This window comes from Pongo pygmaeus, chromosome 1 (genome assembly GCF_028885625.2).
Source record: "Pongo pygmaeus isolate AG05252 chromosome 1, NHGRI_mPonPyg2-v2.0_pri, whole genome shotgun sequence".
Lineage (NCBI taxonomy): Eukaryota > Metazoa > Chordata > Mammalia > Primates > Hominidae > Pongo > Pongo pygmaeus.
The window spans coordinates 25,295,936-25,310,099 of record NC_072373.2 but is presented as its reverse complement, the minus strand read 5'-3'; the positions used below and the strand labels follow the sequence as shown (position 1 = coordinate 25,310,099).

Here is a 14,164-nt window from a genome sequence, read left to right as displayed (position 1 = left end):
AGCAATAACCTCTCTGAGGAGCTATTTCCTAAGCTGTAACATTATGTACCTTGAGGATGTAATGCAAAGTTAACTAACATGGCAGATGAAAAAGAGTAGGCATTAAAAATAAAGTTACCATTACGGCTGGACGTGGTGGCTCACGCCTGTAATCCCAGCACTTTGGGAGGCTGAGGTGGGCAGATCACGAAGTCAGGAGATCAAGACCATCCTGGCCAACGTGGTAAAGCCCTGTCTCTACTAAAAATACAAAAATTAGCTGGGCATGGCGGCACGTGCCTGTAATCCCAGCTACTCGGGTGGCTGAGGCAGGAGAATCGCTTGAACCTGGGAGGCGGAGGTTGCAGTGAGCCGAGATCGCACCACTGCACTCCAGCCTGGCGACAGAGCTACACTCCTTCTCAAAATAAATAAATAAATAAAATAAAATAAAAAATAAATAAAAATAAAGTTACCATTACTATTAGTACTGTTAAGACAATATTACTTATAAAGCACGGATCTTATATATACTATAATTAAAATAATAGAAAAGTTCAAAATAATATGCATCTTTTCTCCTGCAATGCCCTAAAGGGTACAGGTCAGGCTTGCCCTTCTCAACCTTCCCAGTTTCCTTTTCTACACCCAGATCATATTAGAAACAAAGAGGTAGGCTTTTTTTTCATAACTGATTAGTAATATATCCATTTGAGGTAAAATTGAGAATTTGCACTAACTTTTAATGTCATATCATTGCCTCCCACATCTTCAAACTTCACGTTGGAGATCTGGAATTCTAACCCCCTGGCTTTAGCTGGTAAACAAAAATGAGGAGATGAAAAGATTAATGATTCAGTAGTAACTCATAACTATAATGAATAGTTTTTAAGTAAACAAAGGTCCATTAAATATAGAAATATTTTCTGGTAAACATTTCTGCACATAGAAGGTCCCTCAAGCAAAATAGCTTGGAACAGAATGATGCTTCTCTCACTGCAAACATGACCACTGCCACCAATAAGACTCACACCTTACCTTTCTTTTGCAGGACAGCTTCAATTTCTCCATCTACTTCCTGAAGATCTTCTTTCTTCCTTTTGCTTCCTTTATTCTTTAGCTTGCCTTTCCATTTCATATCACTCTCCAAAAGAGAAGAATCTTTTGAACCCTGGAAAGAAAATAAATTTAAATATGTTATGCTTAAAATTCTATGCCAATAATTGTTTTACTTTTTAAAGAGGGGCATTGTAAAGAAAATTCATTCCTGCCCTAGCACTTTCACCTCTGTTAACTATTCCCAACCTCTTTGCTCAAAGATGCTGTCTATTGGGAATGTCCTTCTCCTCATCCCCTTAAAGCTCAGTTTAAATCTTAACATTTGGTGCTGGCCTTGGCAGCACATATACTAAAATTGGAATGATACAAAGATTAGCATGGCCCCTGTGCAAGGATGACATGGAAATTTGTGAAGCATCCTATATGGGGAAAAAAAAAAGAAAAAAGAAATCTTAACATTTGAATGCTGCTTCTTTTCCAGATTCTTTCAGTTAGAGTTTGCTTTTGTTTCTGTTTTGAGACAGAGTTTCGCTCTTGTCACCCAGGCTGGAGTGCAACAGTGCGATTTCAGCTCACTGCAACCTCCACCTCCTAGGTTCAAACAATTCTCCTGCCTCAGCCTCCCAAGTAGCCCACCACCATGCCCAGCTAATTTTTATATTATCAGTAGAGACGGGGTTTTGCCATGTTGGCCAGGCTGGTATTGAACTCCTGACCTCAGGTGATCTGCCCACCTCAGCCTCCCAAAGTGCTGGGATTACAGGTGTGAGCTGCCCTACACGGCCCTCTTTCAGTTAGATTTAATCTTGTCCTCACATTCCCAGGACACTGCATTTGCAACTATTATCAGTTGGAATAATCTGTCTTGTATGAGTGATTCACTTATCTCTGTCTCTCTCACTGAATTGTGAGCTCCTTGATTAATGACACTGATATTTGCCTTTTATTTCTCACTGAGTCTTCTACATAGTTGTCTTCATCTGACAGCTGATGATTCACTAAATTAAATATGACTATAGGGCTGCTTTGACAGCCATAACAAAGTATAATTCAGCCAAGCACACTGGGACACACCTGTAGCCCCAGCTACTTGAGAGGCAGAAGGACCACTTGAGCTCAGGGTTTCAAGGCTATAGCGTTCTCTGCATGCCTGTGAAAAGTGACGCACTCCAGCCTGGGTGATGTAGCAATATTACAACTCTTTAAAAAAAATTTTTTTTTTTTGAGACGGAGTCTCGCTCTGTCACCCAGGATGGAGTGCAGTGGCACAATCTCAGCACACTGCAAGCTCCACCTGCCGGGTTCACGTCATTCTCCTGCCTCAGCCTCCTAAGTAGCGGGGACTACAGGCGCCCGCCACGACACCTGGCTAACTTTTTGTATTTTTAGTAGAGACGGGGTTTCACCGTGTTAGCCAGGATGGTCTCAATCTCCTGACCTCGTGATCTGCCCGCCTCGGTCTCCCAAAGTGCTGGGAATACAGGCATGAGCCAATGCGCCTGGCCAAAAAAATTTTTTTTTTAAGTATGATTCAGGCTGAGGTAGGTGGATCACTTGAGCTCAGGAGTTCAAGACCAGCCTGAGCAACATGGCCAAATACCATCTCTACAAAAAATACAAAACTTAGCCAGGTGTGGTGGCGGGCACCTGTAGTCCCAGCTACTTGGAAGGCTGAGGTGGGAGGATGGCTTATGCCCAGGAGGTGGAGGTTATAGTGAGCCGTGATCATGCCACTCCACCATGTCAGCCTGGGTGACAAGGCAGACCCTGTCTCAAACCAAAAAAAGTATTTCAGCATTAAGACTCAAGTTCTTGCCAACCATAACAATGTTCTCTATAGATGGATGATATGGATAATTAAAGCAAAGAGATTTGGAAAGGCCTATTAATAAATCAAAACAGGAAAGGTTCTGCCAAATCAAAGGGCTTCGTTCTTAGAAACCAGTTGAAGCATCATTGTCCATGAGGAATATGTGAGCCACATATGAAATTCATTTAATAATCTATTTTACATAACCCAGTATATCCAAAATATTATCATTTCAAGAGTCAATATAAAAAATTATTAATGAGATGTTTTACATTCTATTTTTTTAATAAGTCTTCAAAGTCTAATGTATACTTTAAGTTAATAGCACATCTCAATTTGGACCCTAAATTTTCATGGGAAACACCTGATTTGTACTTAGAGTTTGTAAAATTTACAGCTGAGGAAATAGATTCACATACCTAACAGGGTGGTAGGAGATGAAACTGAAGAGAAAGTGAGGCAGCCAAATCATAAAGGACTTTAGCGGCTGTCACAGGCCTTTGGATTTGAAACTGAATGAAGCTACTGGAGGGTTTTAAATAGAAGATTGATAATATGTGGTGGCTCACGCCTACAATCCCAGAACTTTGGGAGTCCGAGGCAGGTGGATCGCTTGACCCCAAGAGTTCGAGACCAGCCTGGGCAACACGGCAAAACTCCATCTCTAGAAAAGATATAAAAGTTAGCTAGGTGTGGTGGCACATGCCTGTAGTCCTAGTTACATGGGAGGCTGAGGTGGGGGATGGCTTGAGCCTGGAAGGCAGAGGTTGCAGTGAGCCAAGATCGCACCACTGCACTCCAGCCTCAGTGACAGAGCCAGACCCAGTCTCAAAAAAAAAAAAGCTATCTCTCTGTGTAAAGAATAAACTAGGGGAACAAGAAAGGACACAGACTCCAGCTGGAAGGCTGTTTCAATAATTAAGTCAAGAACAAGAAAAGGCTTAGACTAGGATAGAAAGAATGGCAAGTAGTACAACGTGATCAAATTCTCCATATATTTCAAAGTTCCTGTGTCTTCCACAAAACACAAGTATCTGCTTGATATTATATTCAACTAAAAGGTTGAAATGTACTTCGATGATATGGGGCTAAAATTTCATTACAAAAATACCTGTATCTCAGTTATTGGCTTCTTAGGATTACTTTTCTCATCTGACAGGTCCAAGAAAAAACTGTCTTTCTTTCCACTTGGGGTTTTGTCAATAAACCATCCTCCCTCAGAATCTTTGGCAGGGGTCTTCAAGGGAATGGAGCCTGTTTTGGAACTTATCCGTGGTGTTGAAGAGGTGGTTTCTCTTTGCTCCATCTCAGGAGTATTTGAAACAGAATCAGGATTTCCTTTCCGATATAAAGACAGCAGGGAACTGTTCATGTGATTTGCTGACTGGCAGAAAGATAAAACAAAATTGTAGCATAAATTACTCAACAGGTACTCATAAAAGTTGTATTGCCTATAGTAATAAGTTGTCTATATTTTGTTTTTTAACAACTTCTCTCAGAACATTTATAATCAAAATATATAGGTGTTAGGCTGGGCACAGTGGCTCATGCCTGTAATCTCAGCACTTTGGGAGGCCGAGGTGGGCAGATCACTTGAGGTCAGGAGTTCAAGACCAGCCTAGCCAATATGGTGTAACACCGTCTCTACTAAAAACACAAAAATTAGCCGGGCGCAGTGGTAGGCACCTGTAATCCCAGCTACTTGGGAGGCTGAGGCAGGAGAATCACTTGAACCCAGCAGGCGGAAGTTGCAGTGAGCGGAGATCACACCACTGCACTCCAGCCTGGGTGACAGAGTGAGACTCCGTCACAAAAAAAAAAGAAAAAAAAAAAAAGAAAAGAATATATGGGTGTTGACAATAAGATGACTCACAAACAAGCATTTACTATTCAAAAAGACTTCACTCAGCCTGGCGTAGTGGCTCACGCCTGTAATCCCAGCACTTTAGGAAGCCGAGGCAGGCGGATCACGAGGTCAGGAGATCAAGACCATCCTGGCTAACACGGTGAAACCCCATCTCTACTACAAATACAAAAAATTATCCGGGCGTGATGGCAGGCGCCTGTAGGCCCAGCTACTCAGGAGGCTGAGGCAGAAGAATGGCATGAACCCGGGAGGCGGAGCTTGCAGTGATCCGAGATCACGCCACTGCACTCCAGCCTGGGCGACAGAGCAGGACTCTGTCTCAAAAAAAAAAGAAAAAAAAGACTTCGCTCCATTCCAATGGAAAACCAATTCATAATTGGTGGTTAAATAAAATAAAGTAAGTATGGTTGCTTCTAAAAAAAATACACTAAAGAAGTATGAAAATGAGCTGGTTGCCAGTGAGAGTCACTGTTATTCCATCAAAGCAAAATTGGGGCTGGGCATGGTGGCTCACGCCCTGTAATCCCAATGCTTTGGGAGGCCAAACTGGGAGAACTGCTTGAGGCCTAGAGTTTGAGACCATCCTGGGCAACACAGCGAGACCCTGTCTCTGCAAAAAATTTAAAATTTACCCAGGCATGGTGGCACATGCCTGTTATCCTAGCTACTTGGGAGGCTAAGGTAGGAGGACAACTTGAGCCCAGGAGTTTGGGGTTGCAATGAGCTAGGACCATGCCACTGTACTCCAGCCTGGGTGACAGAGCAAGACACTGTCCCCATGAAAAATGGATCAAATATTTTGATAATAAGTTCAAAACTTATATACCAAGGGAAAAAATAAAAAGCAAATTATAAATAATTTGACAAACAGTTGTTCCTCTGTATCCAAGGGTTCTGCATCCAGGGATTCAATAAACCTCAATGGAAAATATTTGGGAAATAAAAAGCAATTAAAAAACACAATACACCAACAAAAATAATACAAATTTTAAGAAATACAGTGTAGGCTGGCCATGGTGGCTCATGTCTGTAATCCCAGCACTTTGGGAGGCCAAGGTGGGTGGATCACTCAAGGCCAGGAGTTCAAGACCAGCCTGGCCAACATGGTGAAACCACATCTCTACTAAAAATGCCAAAAATTAGCTAGGTGTGGTGGCGCACACCTGTAATCTCAGCTACTCAGGAGGCTGAGGCACGAGAATCGCTTGAACTTAGGAGGCAGAGGTTACAGTGAGCCGAGATGACGCCACTGCACTCCAGCCTGGGTGACAGAGCGAGGCCCTGCCTGTAATCCCAGCTACTCAGGAGGCTGAGGCAGGAGAATCGCTTGAGCCGGGGAGGTGGAGGTTGTAGTGAGCCGAGATCGCACCACTGCACTCCAGCCTGGGTGATTACACCACTGCACTTCAGCCTGGGCGACAGAGTGAGACTCCCTCTCAAAAAAAAAAGAAAGAAAGAAATATAGTGTAAAAACTATTTACATCTTATTTACATTGTATTAAGTATTACAAGTAATCCAGAGATAATTTAAAGTATACAAGAGGATGTATATAAGGTTATATGCAAACATGATGCCATTTTATGTAAGGGACTTGAGCATTTACAGGTATTCATGTGGGGCTCTGGGGCCAAACCCCCATGGATAGTGAGGGCCGACTATATTATCTCCATATTCTCCTTTAATCAAGCCTTTTCATTACTAATGCCATCTCCTTGACAAAAAGTATATCCCTTTTTCCATTTTTACTATTAATTACTCTATTCTTGTCTGCCCTTATTTCTAGCTATTCTCTTCCCTTCTTTTTCCTTGTATAACTGACTTATAAACATAAATACTGAAAGGATGGTTAATCCATCACCAACACTGAACACAGAAAGTGTTCAATTATTTATTGATGAAGACGTCCAAAGTCTCTTATTCTATTCCCCGTCCTTCCTCTCTCCCTCCCTTCAGCCCTAACCCTTTTTTTTCTTTCTCTCTTTCTTTCCTTCTCTTCTTTCTCTCTCTCTTTTGCAATAAGGTCTGTCACCCAGGCTGAAGTGGAATGGCACAATCATAGCTCACCACAGCCTCAAACTCCTGGGCTCAAGCGATCCTCCAGCCTCAGCCTCCTGAGTAGCTAGGACTATGGGTGTATGCCACCAGATCCAGCTAATTTTTGTTTGTTTTTTATAGAGACAGAGTCTTGCTATGTTGCCCAGACTGGTCTTGAACTCCTGGCTTCAAGTGATCTTCCTGCCTCAGCCTCCCAAAGTGCTGGGATTACAGACGTGAGCCATAGCCCCTGGCCTTTTATTCTATTCCTTACTGATGTTTATTTATTTATTTTTTTGGAGACAGGATCTGGTTTTGTTGCTCAGGCTGGAGTGCAGTAGTACAATCCCAGCTCACTGCAACCTCTGCAACCTGGGCTCAAGTGATCCTCCCACCTCAGCTTCCTGAGTAGCTGGGACCACAGGTGCAAGCCATTACACCTGGCTAATTTTGGGGGATTTTTTGGTAGAGATGGGGTTGTGCCATGTTGCATAGGCTGGTCTCGAACTCCTGGGCTCAAGTGATCCACCCTCCTTGGCCTTCCAAAGTGCTGGGATTACAGGCGTGAGCCACGACAGCTAGCCTTATTTTTTTTTTTAAAAGATGGGGTCTCACTCTGTCACCCAGGCTGGAGTGCAGTGGTGCAATCACGGCTCACTGCAGCTCACTGCAGCCTTGACCTCCTGGGCTCAAGTGATTCTCCCACCTCAGCCCCTCAAGTAGCTGGGACCACAGGTGCATGCCACCATGTCCAGCTAACTTTTGTATTTTTTGTAGAGACGAGGTTTCACCATGTTGGCCAGGCTTATTTTTTTGTACTTTTTATAGAGACAAGGTTTTGCCATGTTGCCCAGGCTGGTCTCAAACTCCCGGACTCAAGTGATCTGCATGCCTCAGCCTCCCAAAGTGCTGGGATTAGAGGCGTGAGTCACCATGTCCAGCTATCACTGAGTTTTTCAAAGGAGGTACCATAACGACTAAAAAAGAAAAAATCAAAGTGGACCCACTAAATGTTTGGCTTACCTGTGGATCTGGGTAGTCTTCCATACTTGAATCATCATCAGAATGGCTTTCAGTGTACCTCAGTAAAAGGAGGGAAAAATGTTTTAAAGACTTTCTCTCCCATATCCTAAAAAAATGACTACCCAAAACAAGTAAATATATTCAGGCAAAAGATTATGGTGGTTAAGAGTCCAAACTCTGGAATCAGAGAAACTAGGATTCAAAATCCAACTTAACCAGTTATTACTTAACCTCTCTAAGTGTCAGCTTCCTTATCTATAAAACGGAGATTTAATAAGTAATGTCTATCTCCCAGGGTTATTAAAGGATTAAATAAACACTTGCAAAGTCCTTATGCATTTACAATATATAATAAATGCAAAATAAATTATAGTTATATTTATCCTAGCAATAAATAACAGTGAGATACAAATTCCCTCAGGCCCAAGGGTCCCATTTAGGGATATCAGATTCAGGTAGAGGAAATATTTCAGCAACCTATAGTTAAGTACTCTGAGTAACAAATTCACAAAATCAACATGACCAAACCATGTAACCAAATACAACTTCTCCAAGACTGTTCATGAGGGATGAAGGAGCAAATAAATTTCCTGTATCAAAAAAGAGGTATAAATCCTAATAAACTACAAGCTGAGAATGCAGTCTTAATTCATTACAACTGAAAGTTGTTATCTAATAGCTTCAAGTAACTTCAGGACTCTGCTAGTATTTAATACTTCTTTGGAAATTATTTAAATAGGCCTGGCGTGGTGGCTCACGCCTGTAATCCCAGCACTTTGGGAGGCCGAGGCAGGTGGATTACCTGAGGTCAGGAGTTAGAGACTAGCCTGGCCAACATGGTGAAACCCCGTCTCTACTAAAAATACAAAAGTTAGCCAGGCATGGTGAAAACACACCTGTAATCCCAGCTACTCGGGAGGCTGAGGCAGGAGAATTACTTGAGCCCGGGAGATGGAGGTTGCAGTGAGCCAAGATCGTGCCACTACGCTCCAGCCTGGCCCACAGTACGAGACTGTCTAAAAAACAAAAAAAAATTATTTAAATAAGAAAAAAAAAAAAAGTCCTTTTCTTATTTAAATAATTTTTTGTTAAGGTAGAAAGCTTTATATGAATGCAATGAAATGCTGTTATAATTAAGATATTAAGATACAAATTCTAGCCTGGGCAACTACGGGAGACTCTGTCTCTACAAAAAAATTAAAAAATTAGCTGGGCATGCTGGCGCACACCTGTAATCCCAGCTACTTGTGAGGCTGAGGTGGGAGGATCGCTTGGGCCTGGGACATCAAGACTGCGGTAAGCCATGATTGTGCCAGTGCACTGAAGCCTGGGTGACAGAGCAAGACGCTGTCTCAAAAAAAAAAAAAAAAAAAAAACAAGCAAATTCTGTATTCATTAAAATTAATCAGCATTACTTGGGAGCAATTCTAATCAATGTAAATAAGGTATATCATTCAACTATTTGAAAAAAAAAAAGTTTTGCCTTACAACTCATGCCCTAAAAAAAGAAAAAAAAAATTCCAAGTGGATTAAACATAAAGAAAGAAGAAAAAAGTGTAAGGAATTATTTTACACACTCTTGTGAAAGAGGTCTTTCTAAGCATATCAGCATAAACCAAAAGGAAAAAGACTGATAGATTTAACTACATAAAAATACAAAGCTTCTCTAATCAAAAGACGGTGCAAACAAAAATTAAAAAAGAAGTGGCAACATGGGGAAAGCAGTTGTAATGCATATAAAAAGAGGTATTATTTTATGCAAAACACTCCAACAACTAATAAGGAAAATGCAAATACCTCTCAAATGAAATAGAAAAAACCCCATAAGCAAGCAATTTGCAAAACAAATATGAAATAACAAAAAAACTAACCTCAATAATTATAAAATCACAAATAAAAATATGATCAAGGCCGGAGGCGGTGGCTCAAGCCTGTAATCCCAGCACTTTGGGAGGCCAAGGTGGGCGGATCACCTGAGGTCAGGAGTTCCAGACCAGCCTGGCCAACATGGTGAAACCCTGTCTCTATAAACATACAAAAATTGGCCAGCAGTGGTGGTGGGTGCCTGTAATCCCAACTACTCGGGAGGCTGAGGCAGGAGAATTGCTTGAACCTGGGAGGCAGAGGATGGAGTGACCGAGATCACACCACTGGACTCCAGCCTGGGTGACAGAGTGAGATTCTGTCTCAAAAAAAGAAAAAAAAATATGATCAATATTTTGCCTATAAAAACAGCAAAGATTAAATTATAGTATAACTAAGATTGCAGGGATGCAGAGAAATGTGCCCTTTATACAAAGTTGTTGGTAGTATAAACTGAGGCAACCTTTTTAGGAAGGTAAGTCCAAATGCACTAGAAATCTGAAAAATACAAATCTTTGACCCCAGAAATTCCACCTCAAAAATTCAACATAAAAAAGTGATGTGTACAAAGATATATGCAGTAAAGCAGTAAAGAGTTATTTATTATGCAATAGCATAACACAAATAAATATCCATGAATATGGAACTGGTTAAGAAAATTATGATAAATCTAAATGAAAAAGGCTGAGCTACAAACAGTAAAATGGGGCTATCACCCCAAATCCTATAGACATTAAAAGGATAACAAGAGAATATTGCAGAAGCATTATGCCAACAAATTCCACACCTGAGAGAAAATGAACAAATGATTAAAAAATACAATTTATCACAATTGACATAAGGAGAGATGTAAGGAAGAGCTGTATATCTAGCAAAATTAAAATTTATCAAAATCCTTCAGAAAAAGAAGACTCTGGGGGTAGTTGACTCTAGGCCTAGAAAAACTGTGGGCGAACACTAACAAATATTCAAAAAAGAATTTCCATAATGTGTTTTCATAAAATAGAGAACAAAAGAACACTTTCCCACTAATATCATGAGGCCAGTGTAACCCTAACACCAAAACATGACAGACATTCCAAAAATGAACAAAAGAAAATTCAGACCAATATGACATACAGATGCAAACATCTGTAGAAAAAGATTAGTAAATCAAATCCAATTAATACCCTTTTTTTTCAAAAATTAGCCGGGCATGGTGGCATGTGCCTGTAATCTCAGCTACTCAGGAGGCTGAGGCAGGAGAATGGCTTAAACCCGGGAGGCGGTGGTTGCAGTGAGCCGAGATCATGCTATTGCACTCCAGCCTGGGCGACAAGAGTGAGACTCCATCTCAGAAAAACAACATCAAACAAATACTCTTTACAAATACTCTTTTTCTTTTTCCTTTTTTTTCTTAGAGACAAGGTCTCACTCTCTTACCCAGGCTGGAATGCAGTGGCATAATTATAGCTCATTGTAACCTTTGACTCTGGGGCTCAAGCAATCCTCCTACCTCAGCTTCCAAAGAAGCTGGGATAGAACCATGCACCACTATGCCTGGCTAATTTTTAAATTTTCTGTAGAGACAGCATCTCGCTATGTTGCCCAGGCTGCCAACAATACATTAAAAAGATAACATATCAGGACCAAGCAGAGTTTATCCCCGGAATGCAAGATTGGCTTAATACTGGGAACCAATGTAATTCATCAAATTAATAGACTAAAGGGGAAAGGCCATAATGAGAAATTTCAACAGATGCAGAAAAGCATTTGACAAATGCAATACCTATTCATGACAAAAATTCTCAGCAATCTAGGAATATTAGGAAACTTCCTCAATCTGACAAAGGACATCTACAAAAAAACCTAAAGCTAATGTCATATTTACAGTGAAACACTACTGAAAATTAAACACTGACCATACCAAACATTAGCAATTTGTGGAAAGAGTAGAATTCTCATAAACTGCTAATGTAAAAGTAAAATGGTACAAACACATTGGAAAATAGTTTGGAAATTTCTTAAATATGCATCTATCACACGACCCAGCTATTCTAATCTTAGATATTTAACAAGGGAAATGAAAATACTATCCACACAAAGACCTGGCTTTAGGCAACCATTGATTTGCTTTCTGTCACTATATGTTACATTGCATTTTGTAGAATTTTATGAACATAAATGTTCATAGCAGCTTAATTTGTAATAGCCAGAAACTGGAAACAAACCAACTGCCCAACAAGAGATAAACAGATAGGTCAGGCAAGGTGGTTCACACCTCTAATCCCAGCATTCTGGGAGTCTGAGGCAAGAGGATTGCTTGAGCCCAGGGGTACAAGACCAGCCTGACAACATAGTGAGATCCCCATTTCTACAAAAAATTAGAAAATTAACTGGGCATGGTAGCATGCACCTGTATGGGAGAATCGCCTGAGCCCAGGAGGTAGAGGCTGCAGTGAGTTGTGATATGCCACTCCACTACATTCCAGCCTGAGCACAAAGTGAGACCCTGTCTCAAAAAAAACAAACAAAAAAACAGATAAATAGATAAAATAATTGCAGCATGTCCATACATACTCATCAATAAAAAGCAATGAACTATTGATACACACAACATTGATAAATCTCAAAATCATGCTAAGTGAAAGAATGAAAGAATCCAGACTTTAAAAGTATGATTCCAAATAAAATTCTACAAAATGCAATGTAACATACAGTGACAGAAAGCAAATCAATGGTTGCCTAAAGCTGGGTGCTGTGGCTCGCACCTATAATCCCAACACTTTGGGAGGATGAGGTGGGCAGACTGCTTGAGCCCAGGAGTTCGAGACCAACCTGGGCAACATGGCAAAACCCCGTTTCTACAAAAAATTAGCTAGGTGTGGTAGCATGTGCCTGCAGCTACTTGGGAGGCTGAAGTAGAAGAATCAAGTAACCTGGGAAGTCAAGGCTGCAATGAGCTGTGATCGCACTCCAGCATGCACTCCAGCCTGGGTGACAGAGTAAAACCCTGTCTCAAAAAAGAGAAAAAGAAAAAAGTTTGCCTAGAAACAAGGGTGGAGGGAGAAATGAATTGCAAAGCGGAACAAGAAGACTTCTGATATTTATGGAAAGGTTCAGTATCTTGCTTATGGTGATAGTTCAATGAGCATATATATATGTCAAAACTTAACAAATTGTACACTTTAAAAATGAAGAGGTTGGCCGGGCGCAATGGCTCACGCCTGTAATCCCAGCACTTTGGGAGACCAAGATGTGTGGATCACTAGAAGTCAGGAGTTCGAGACCAGCCTGGCCAACATGGTGAAAGCCCGTCTCTACCAAAAATATAAAAAATTAGCCGGGTGTGGTGGCACATGACTGTAATCCCAGCTACTTCGGAGGCTGAGGCAAGAGAATCGCTTGAACCTGGGAGGCAGAGGTTGCAGTGAGCTGAGATGGTGCCACTGCACTCCAGCCTGGGCGACAGAGTGAGACTTAATCTCAAAAAAAAAAAAAAAAAAAAAAAGTAGAGCTTACTGATGTCAATTATACCTCAATAAAGCTATTTTTTAAACTCTCAATACTATTTCTTAAACAAAATTAATCAGCACCTTTTTATATATCTGATGTTGTATTAGGGCAGAAAAAGAAGGTAATGAGACAGTACTGTTGGTAATGCAAACAAGTAAGCAAATAATTTCAATGCCATATGATATGATACAGATTATAACAAATATCTGTAACTAGAAGCTAAGGAAACATTTAAAAAGGGGTCTTAGGCCTAATAAAGGCAGTAACATTTCAACTGATTCTTGAGGGCTCTATGGGAGTTTGTGAAAGGGAAATGACACTCTAACTCAACAAAACCACCCATACAAAGGCACAGCCAAAGAGAATTTGATCTCTTTGGGGAATAAAGAACATTCAATATGGCTGAAGAGGTTAGGTAAATATTACGCAGGGCTTTGTTGGCAATGAAGAGCCATTGAAAATTTTACAAGCAGGAATGTAACGTGATAAGGTTCATGGTTTAAAAAAACCCTGCATTTTGTATACTTACTCATTATCCTCTTCACCTTGTCTTGCTCTTTTTGCCAAATGTTCATCTTCTAATTCTGTTAAATTCTTAAGTTCCTTCTCACTACTAATTATGCTAAATACTGAAACAAAAAGAAAAACGCTATGAGCTAAAACAATTGTTTGTATAACTTTATTGATAATTTAGCTCTAACAATAAAAGACTCACCTTTTTCTACCTGAATCCTAAAAGCATTTCTTTTTCTTCGACCATAGTCTATACTGAAAAAAGAAAACAAGAAGTTTAGCATAGTAGTCTCCACCAATATTTTCCCATTAAGTTCAACCTAAATGGATCAAATAAATTTGCATGAATATTTCATTATGTTACAGTATAGACACTTGCCATAAACCTATTTTCAAATTTCTAAGTTTATATATTTACTATTGTGACCTTTCTCCATTTTTTCCCCTTTTTTAAACTAACCTTTTTTGCTTCAAATATTTTTATTTTAAAATTTCAAACTTACTAAAAATATGAAAGAAA

The 14,164-nt window shown here is 40.4% G+C and overlaps 1 protein-coding gene and 1 non-coding gene across 5 annotated transcripts in view; one reads left to right on the top strand and one right to left on the bottom strand.

Moving 5' to 3' along the window:
• Window positions 1-14,164, bottom strand: part of NVL (nuclear VCP like) — a 549,783-nt gene that overhangs the window by 81,006 nt on the left and 454,613 nt on the right. For 3 of the 4 annotated variants that reach the window (XM_063672620.1, XM_054492573.2, XM_054492567.2), the window contains exons 3-8: window positions 13,847-13,899; window positions 13,661-13,760; window positions 7,774-7,831; window positions 3,960-4,232; window positions 1,018-1,150; window positions 720-796 (exon numbers count right to left, since the gene is read on the bottom strand). In XM_063672620.1, the coding sequence (XP_063528690.1) occupies window positions 720-796; window positions 1,018-1,150; window positions 3,960-4,232; window positions 7,774-7,831; window positions 13,661-13,760; window positions 13,847-13,899 (694 nt within the window). The remainder of the gene's footprint in view (window positions 1-719; window positions 797-1,017; window positions 1,151-3,959; window positions 4,233-7,773; window positions 7,832-13,660; window positions 13,761-13,846; window positions 13,900-14,164) is intronic. The other variant, XM_063672577.1, reaches the window with a different exon arrangement.
• Window positions 1,364-1,467, top strand: LOC129023238 (U6 spliceosomal RNA). The gene has a single exon (XR_008496729.1). It is a non-coding gene; the product is annotated as a U6 spliceosomal RNA (small nuclear RNA).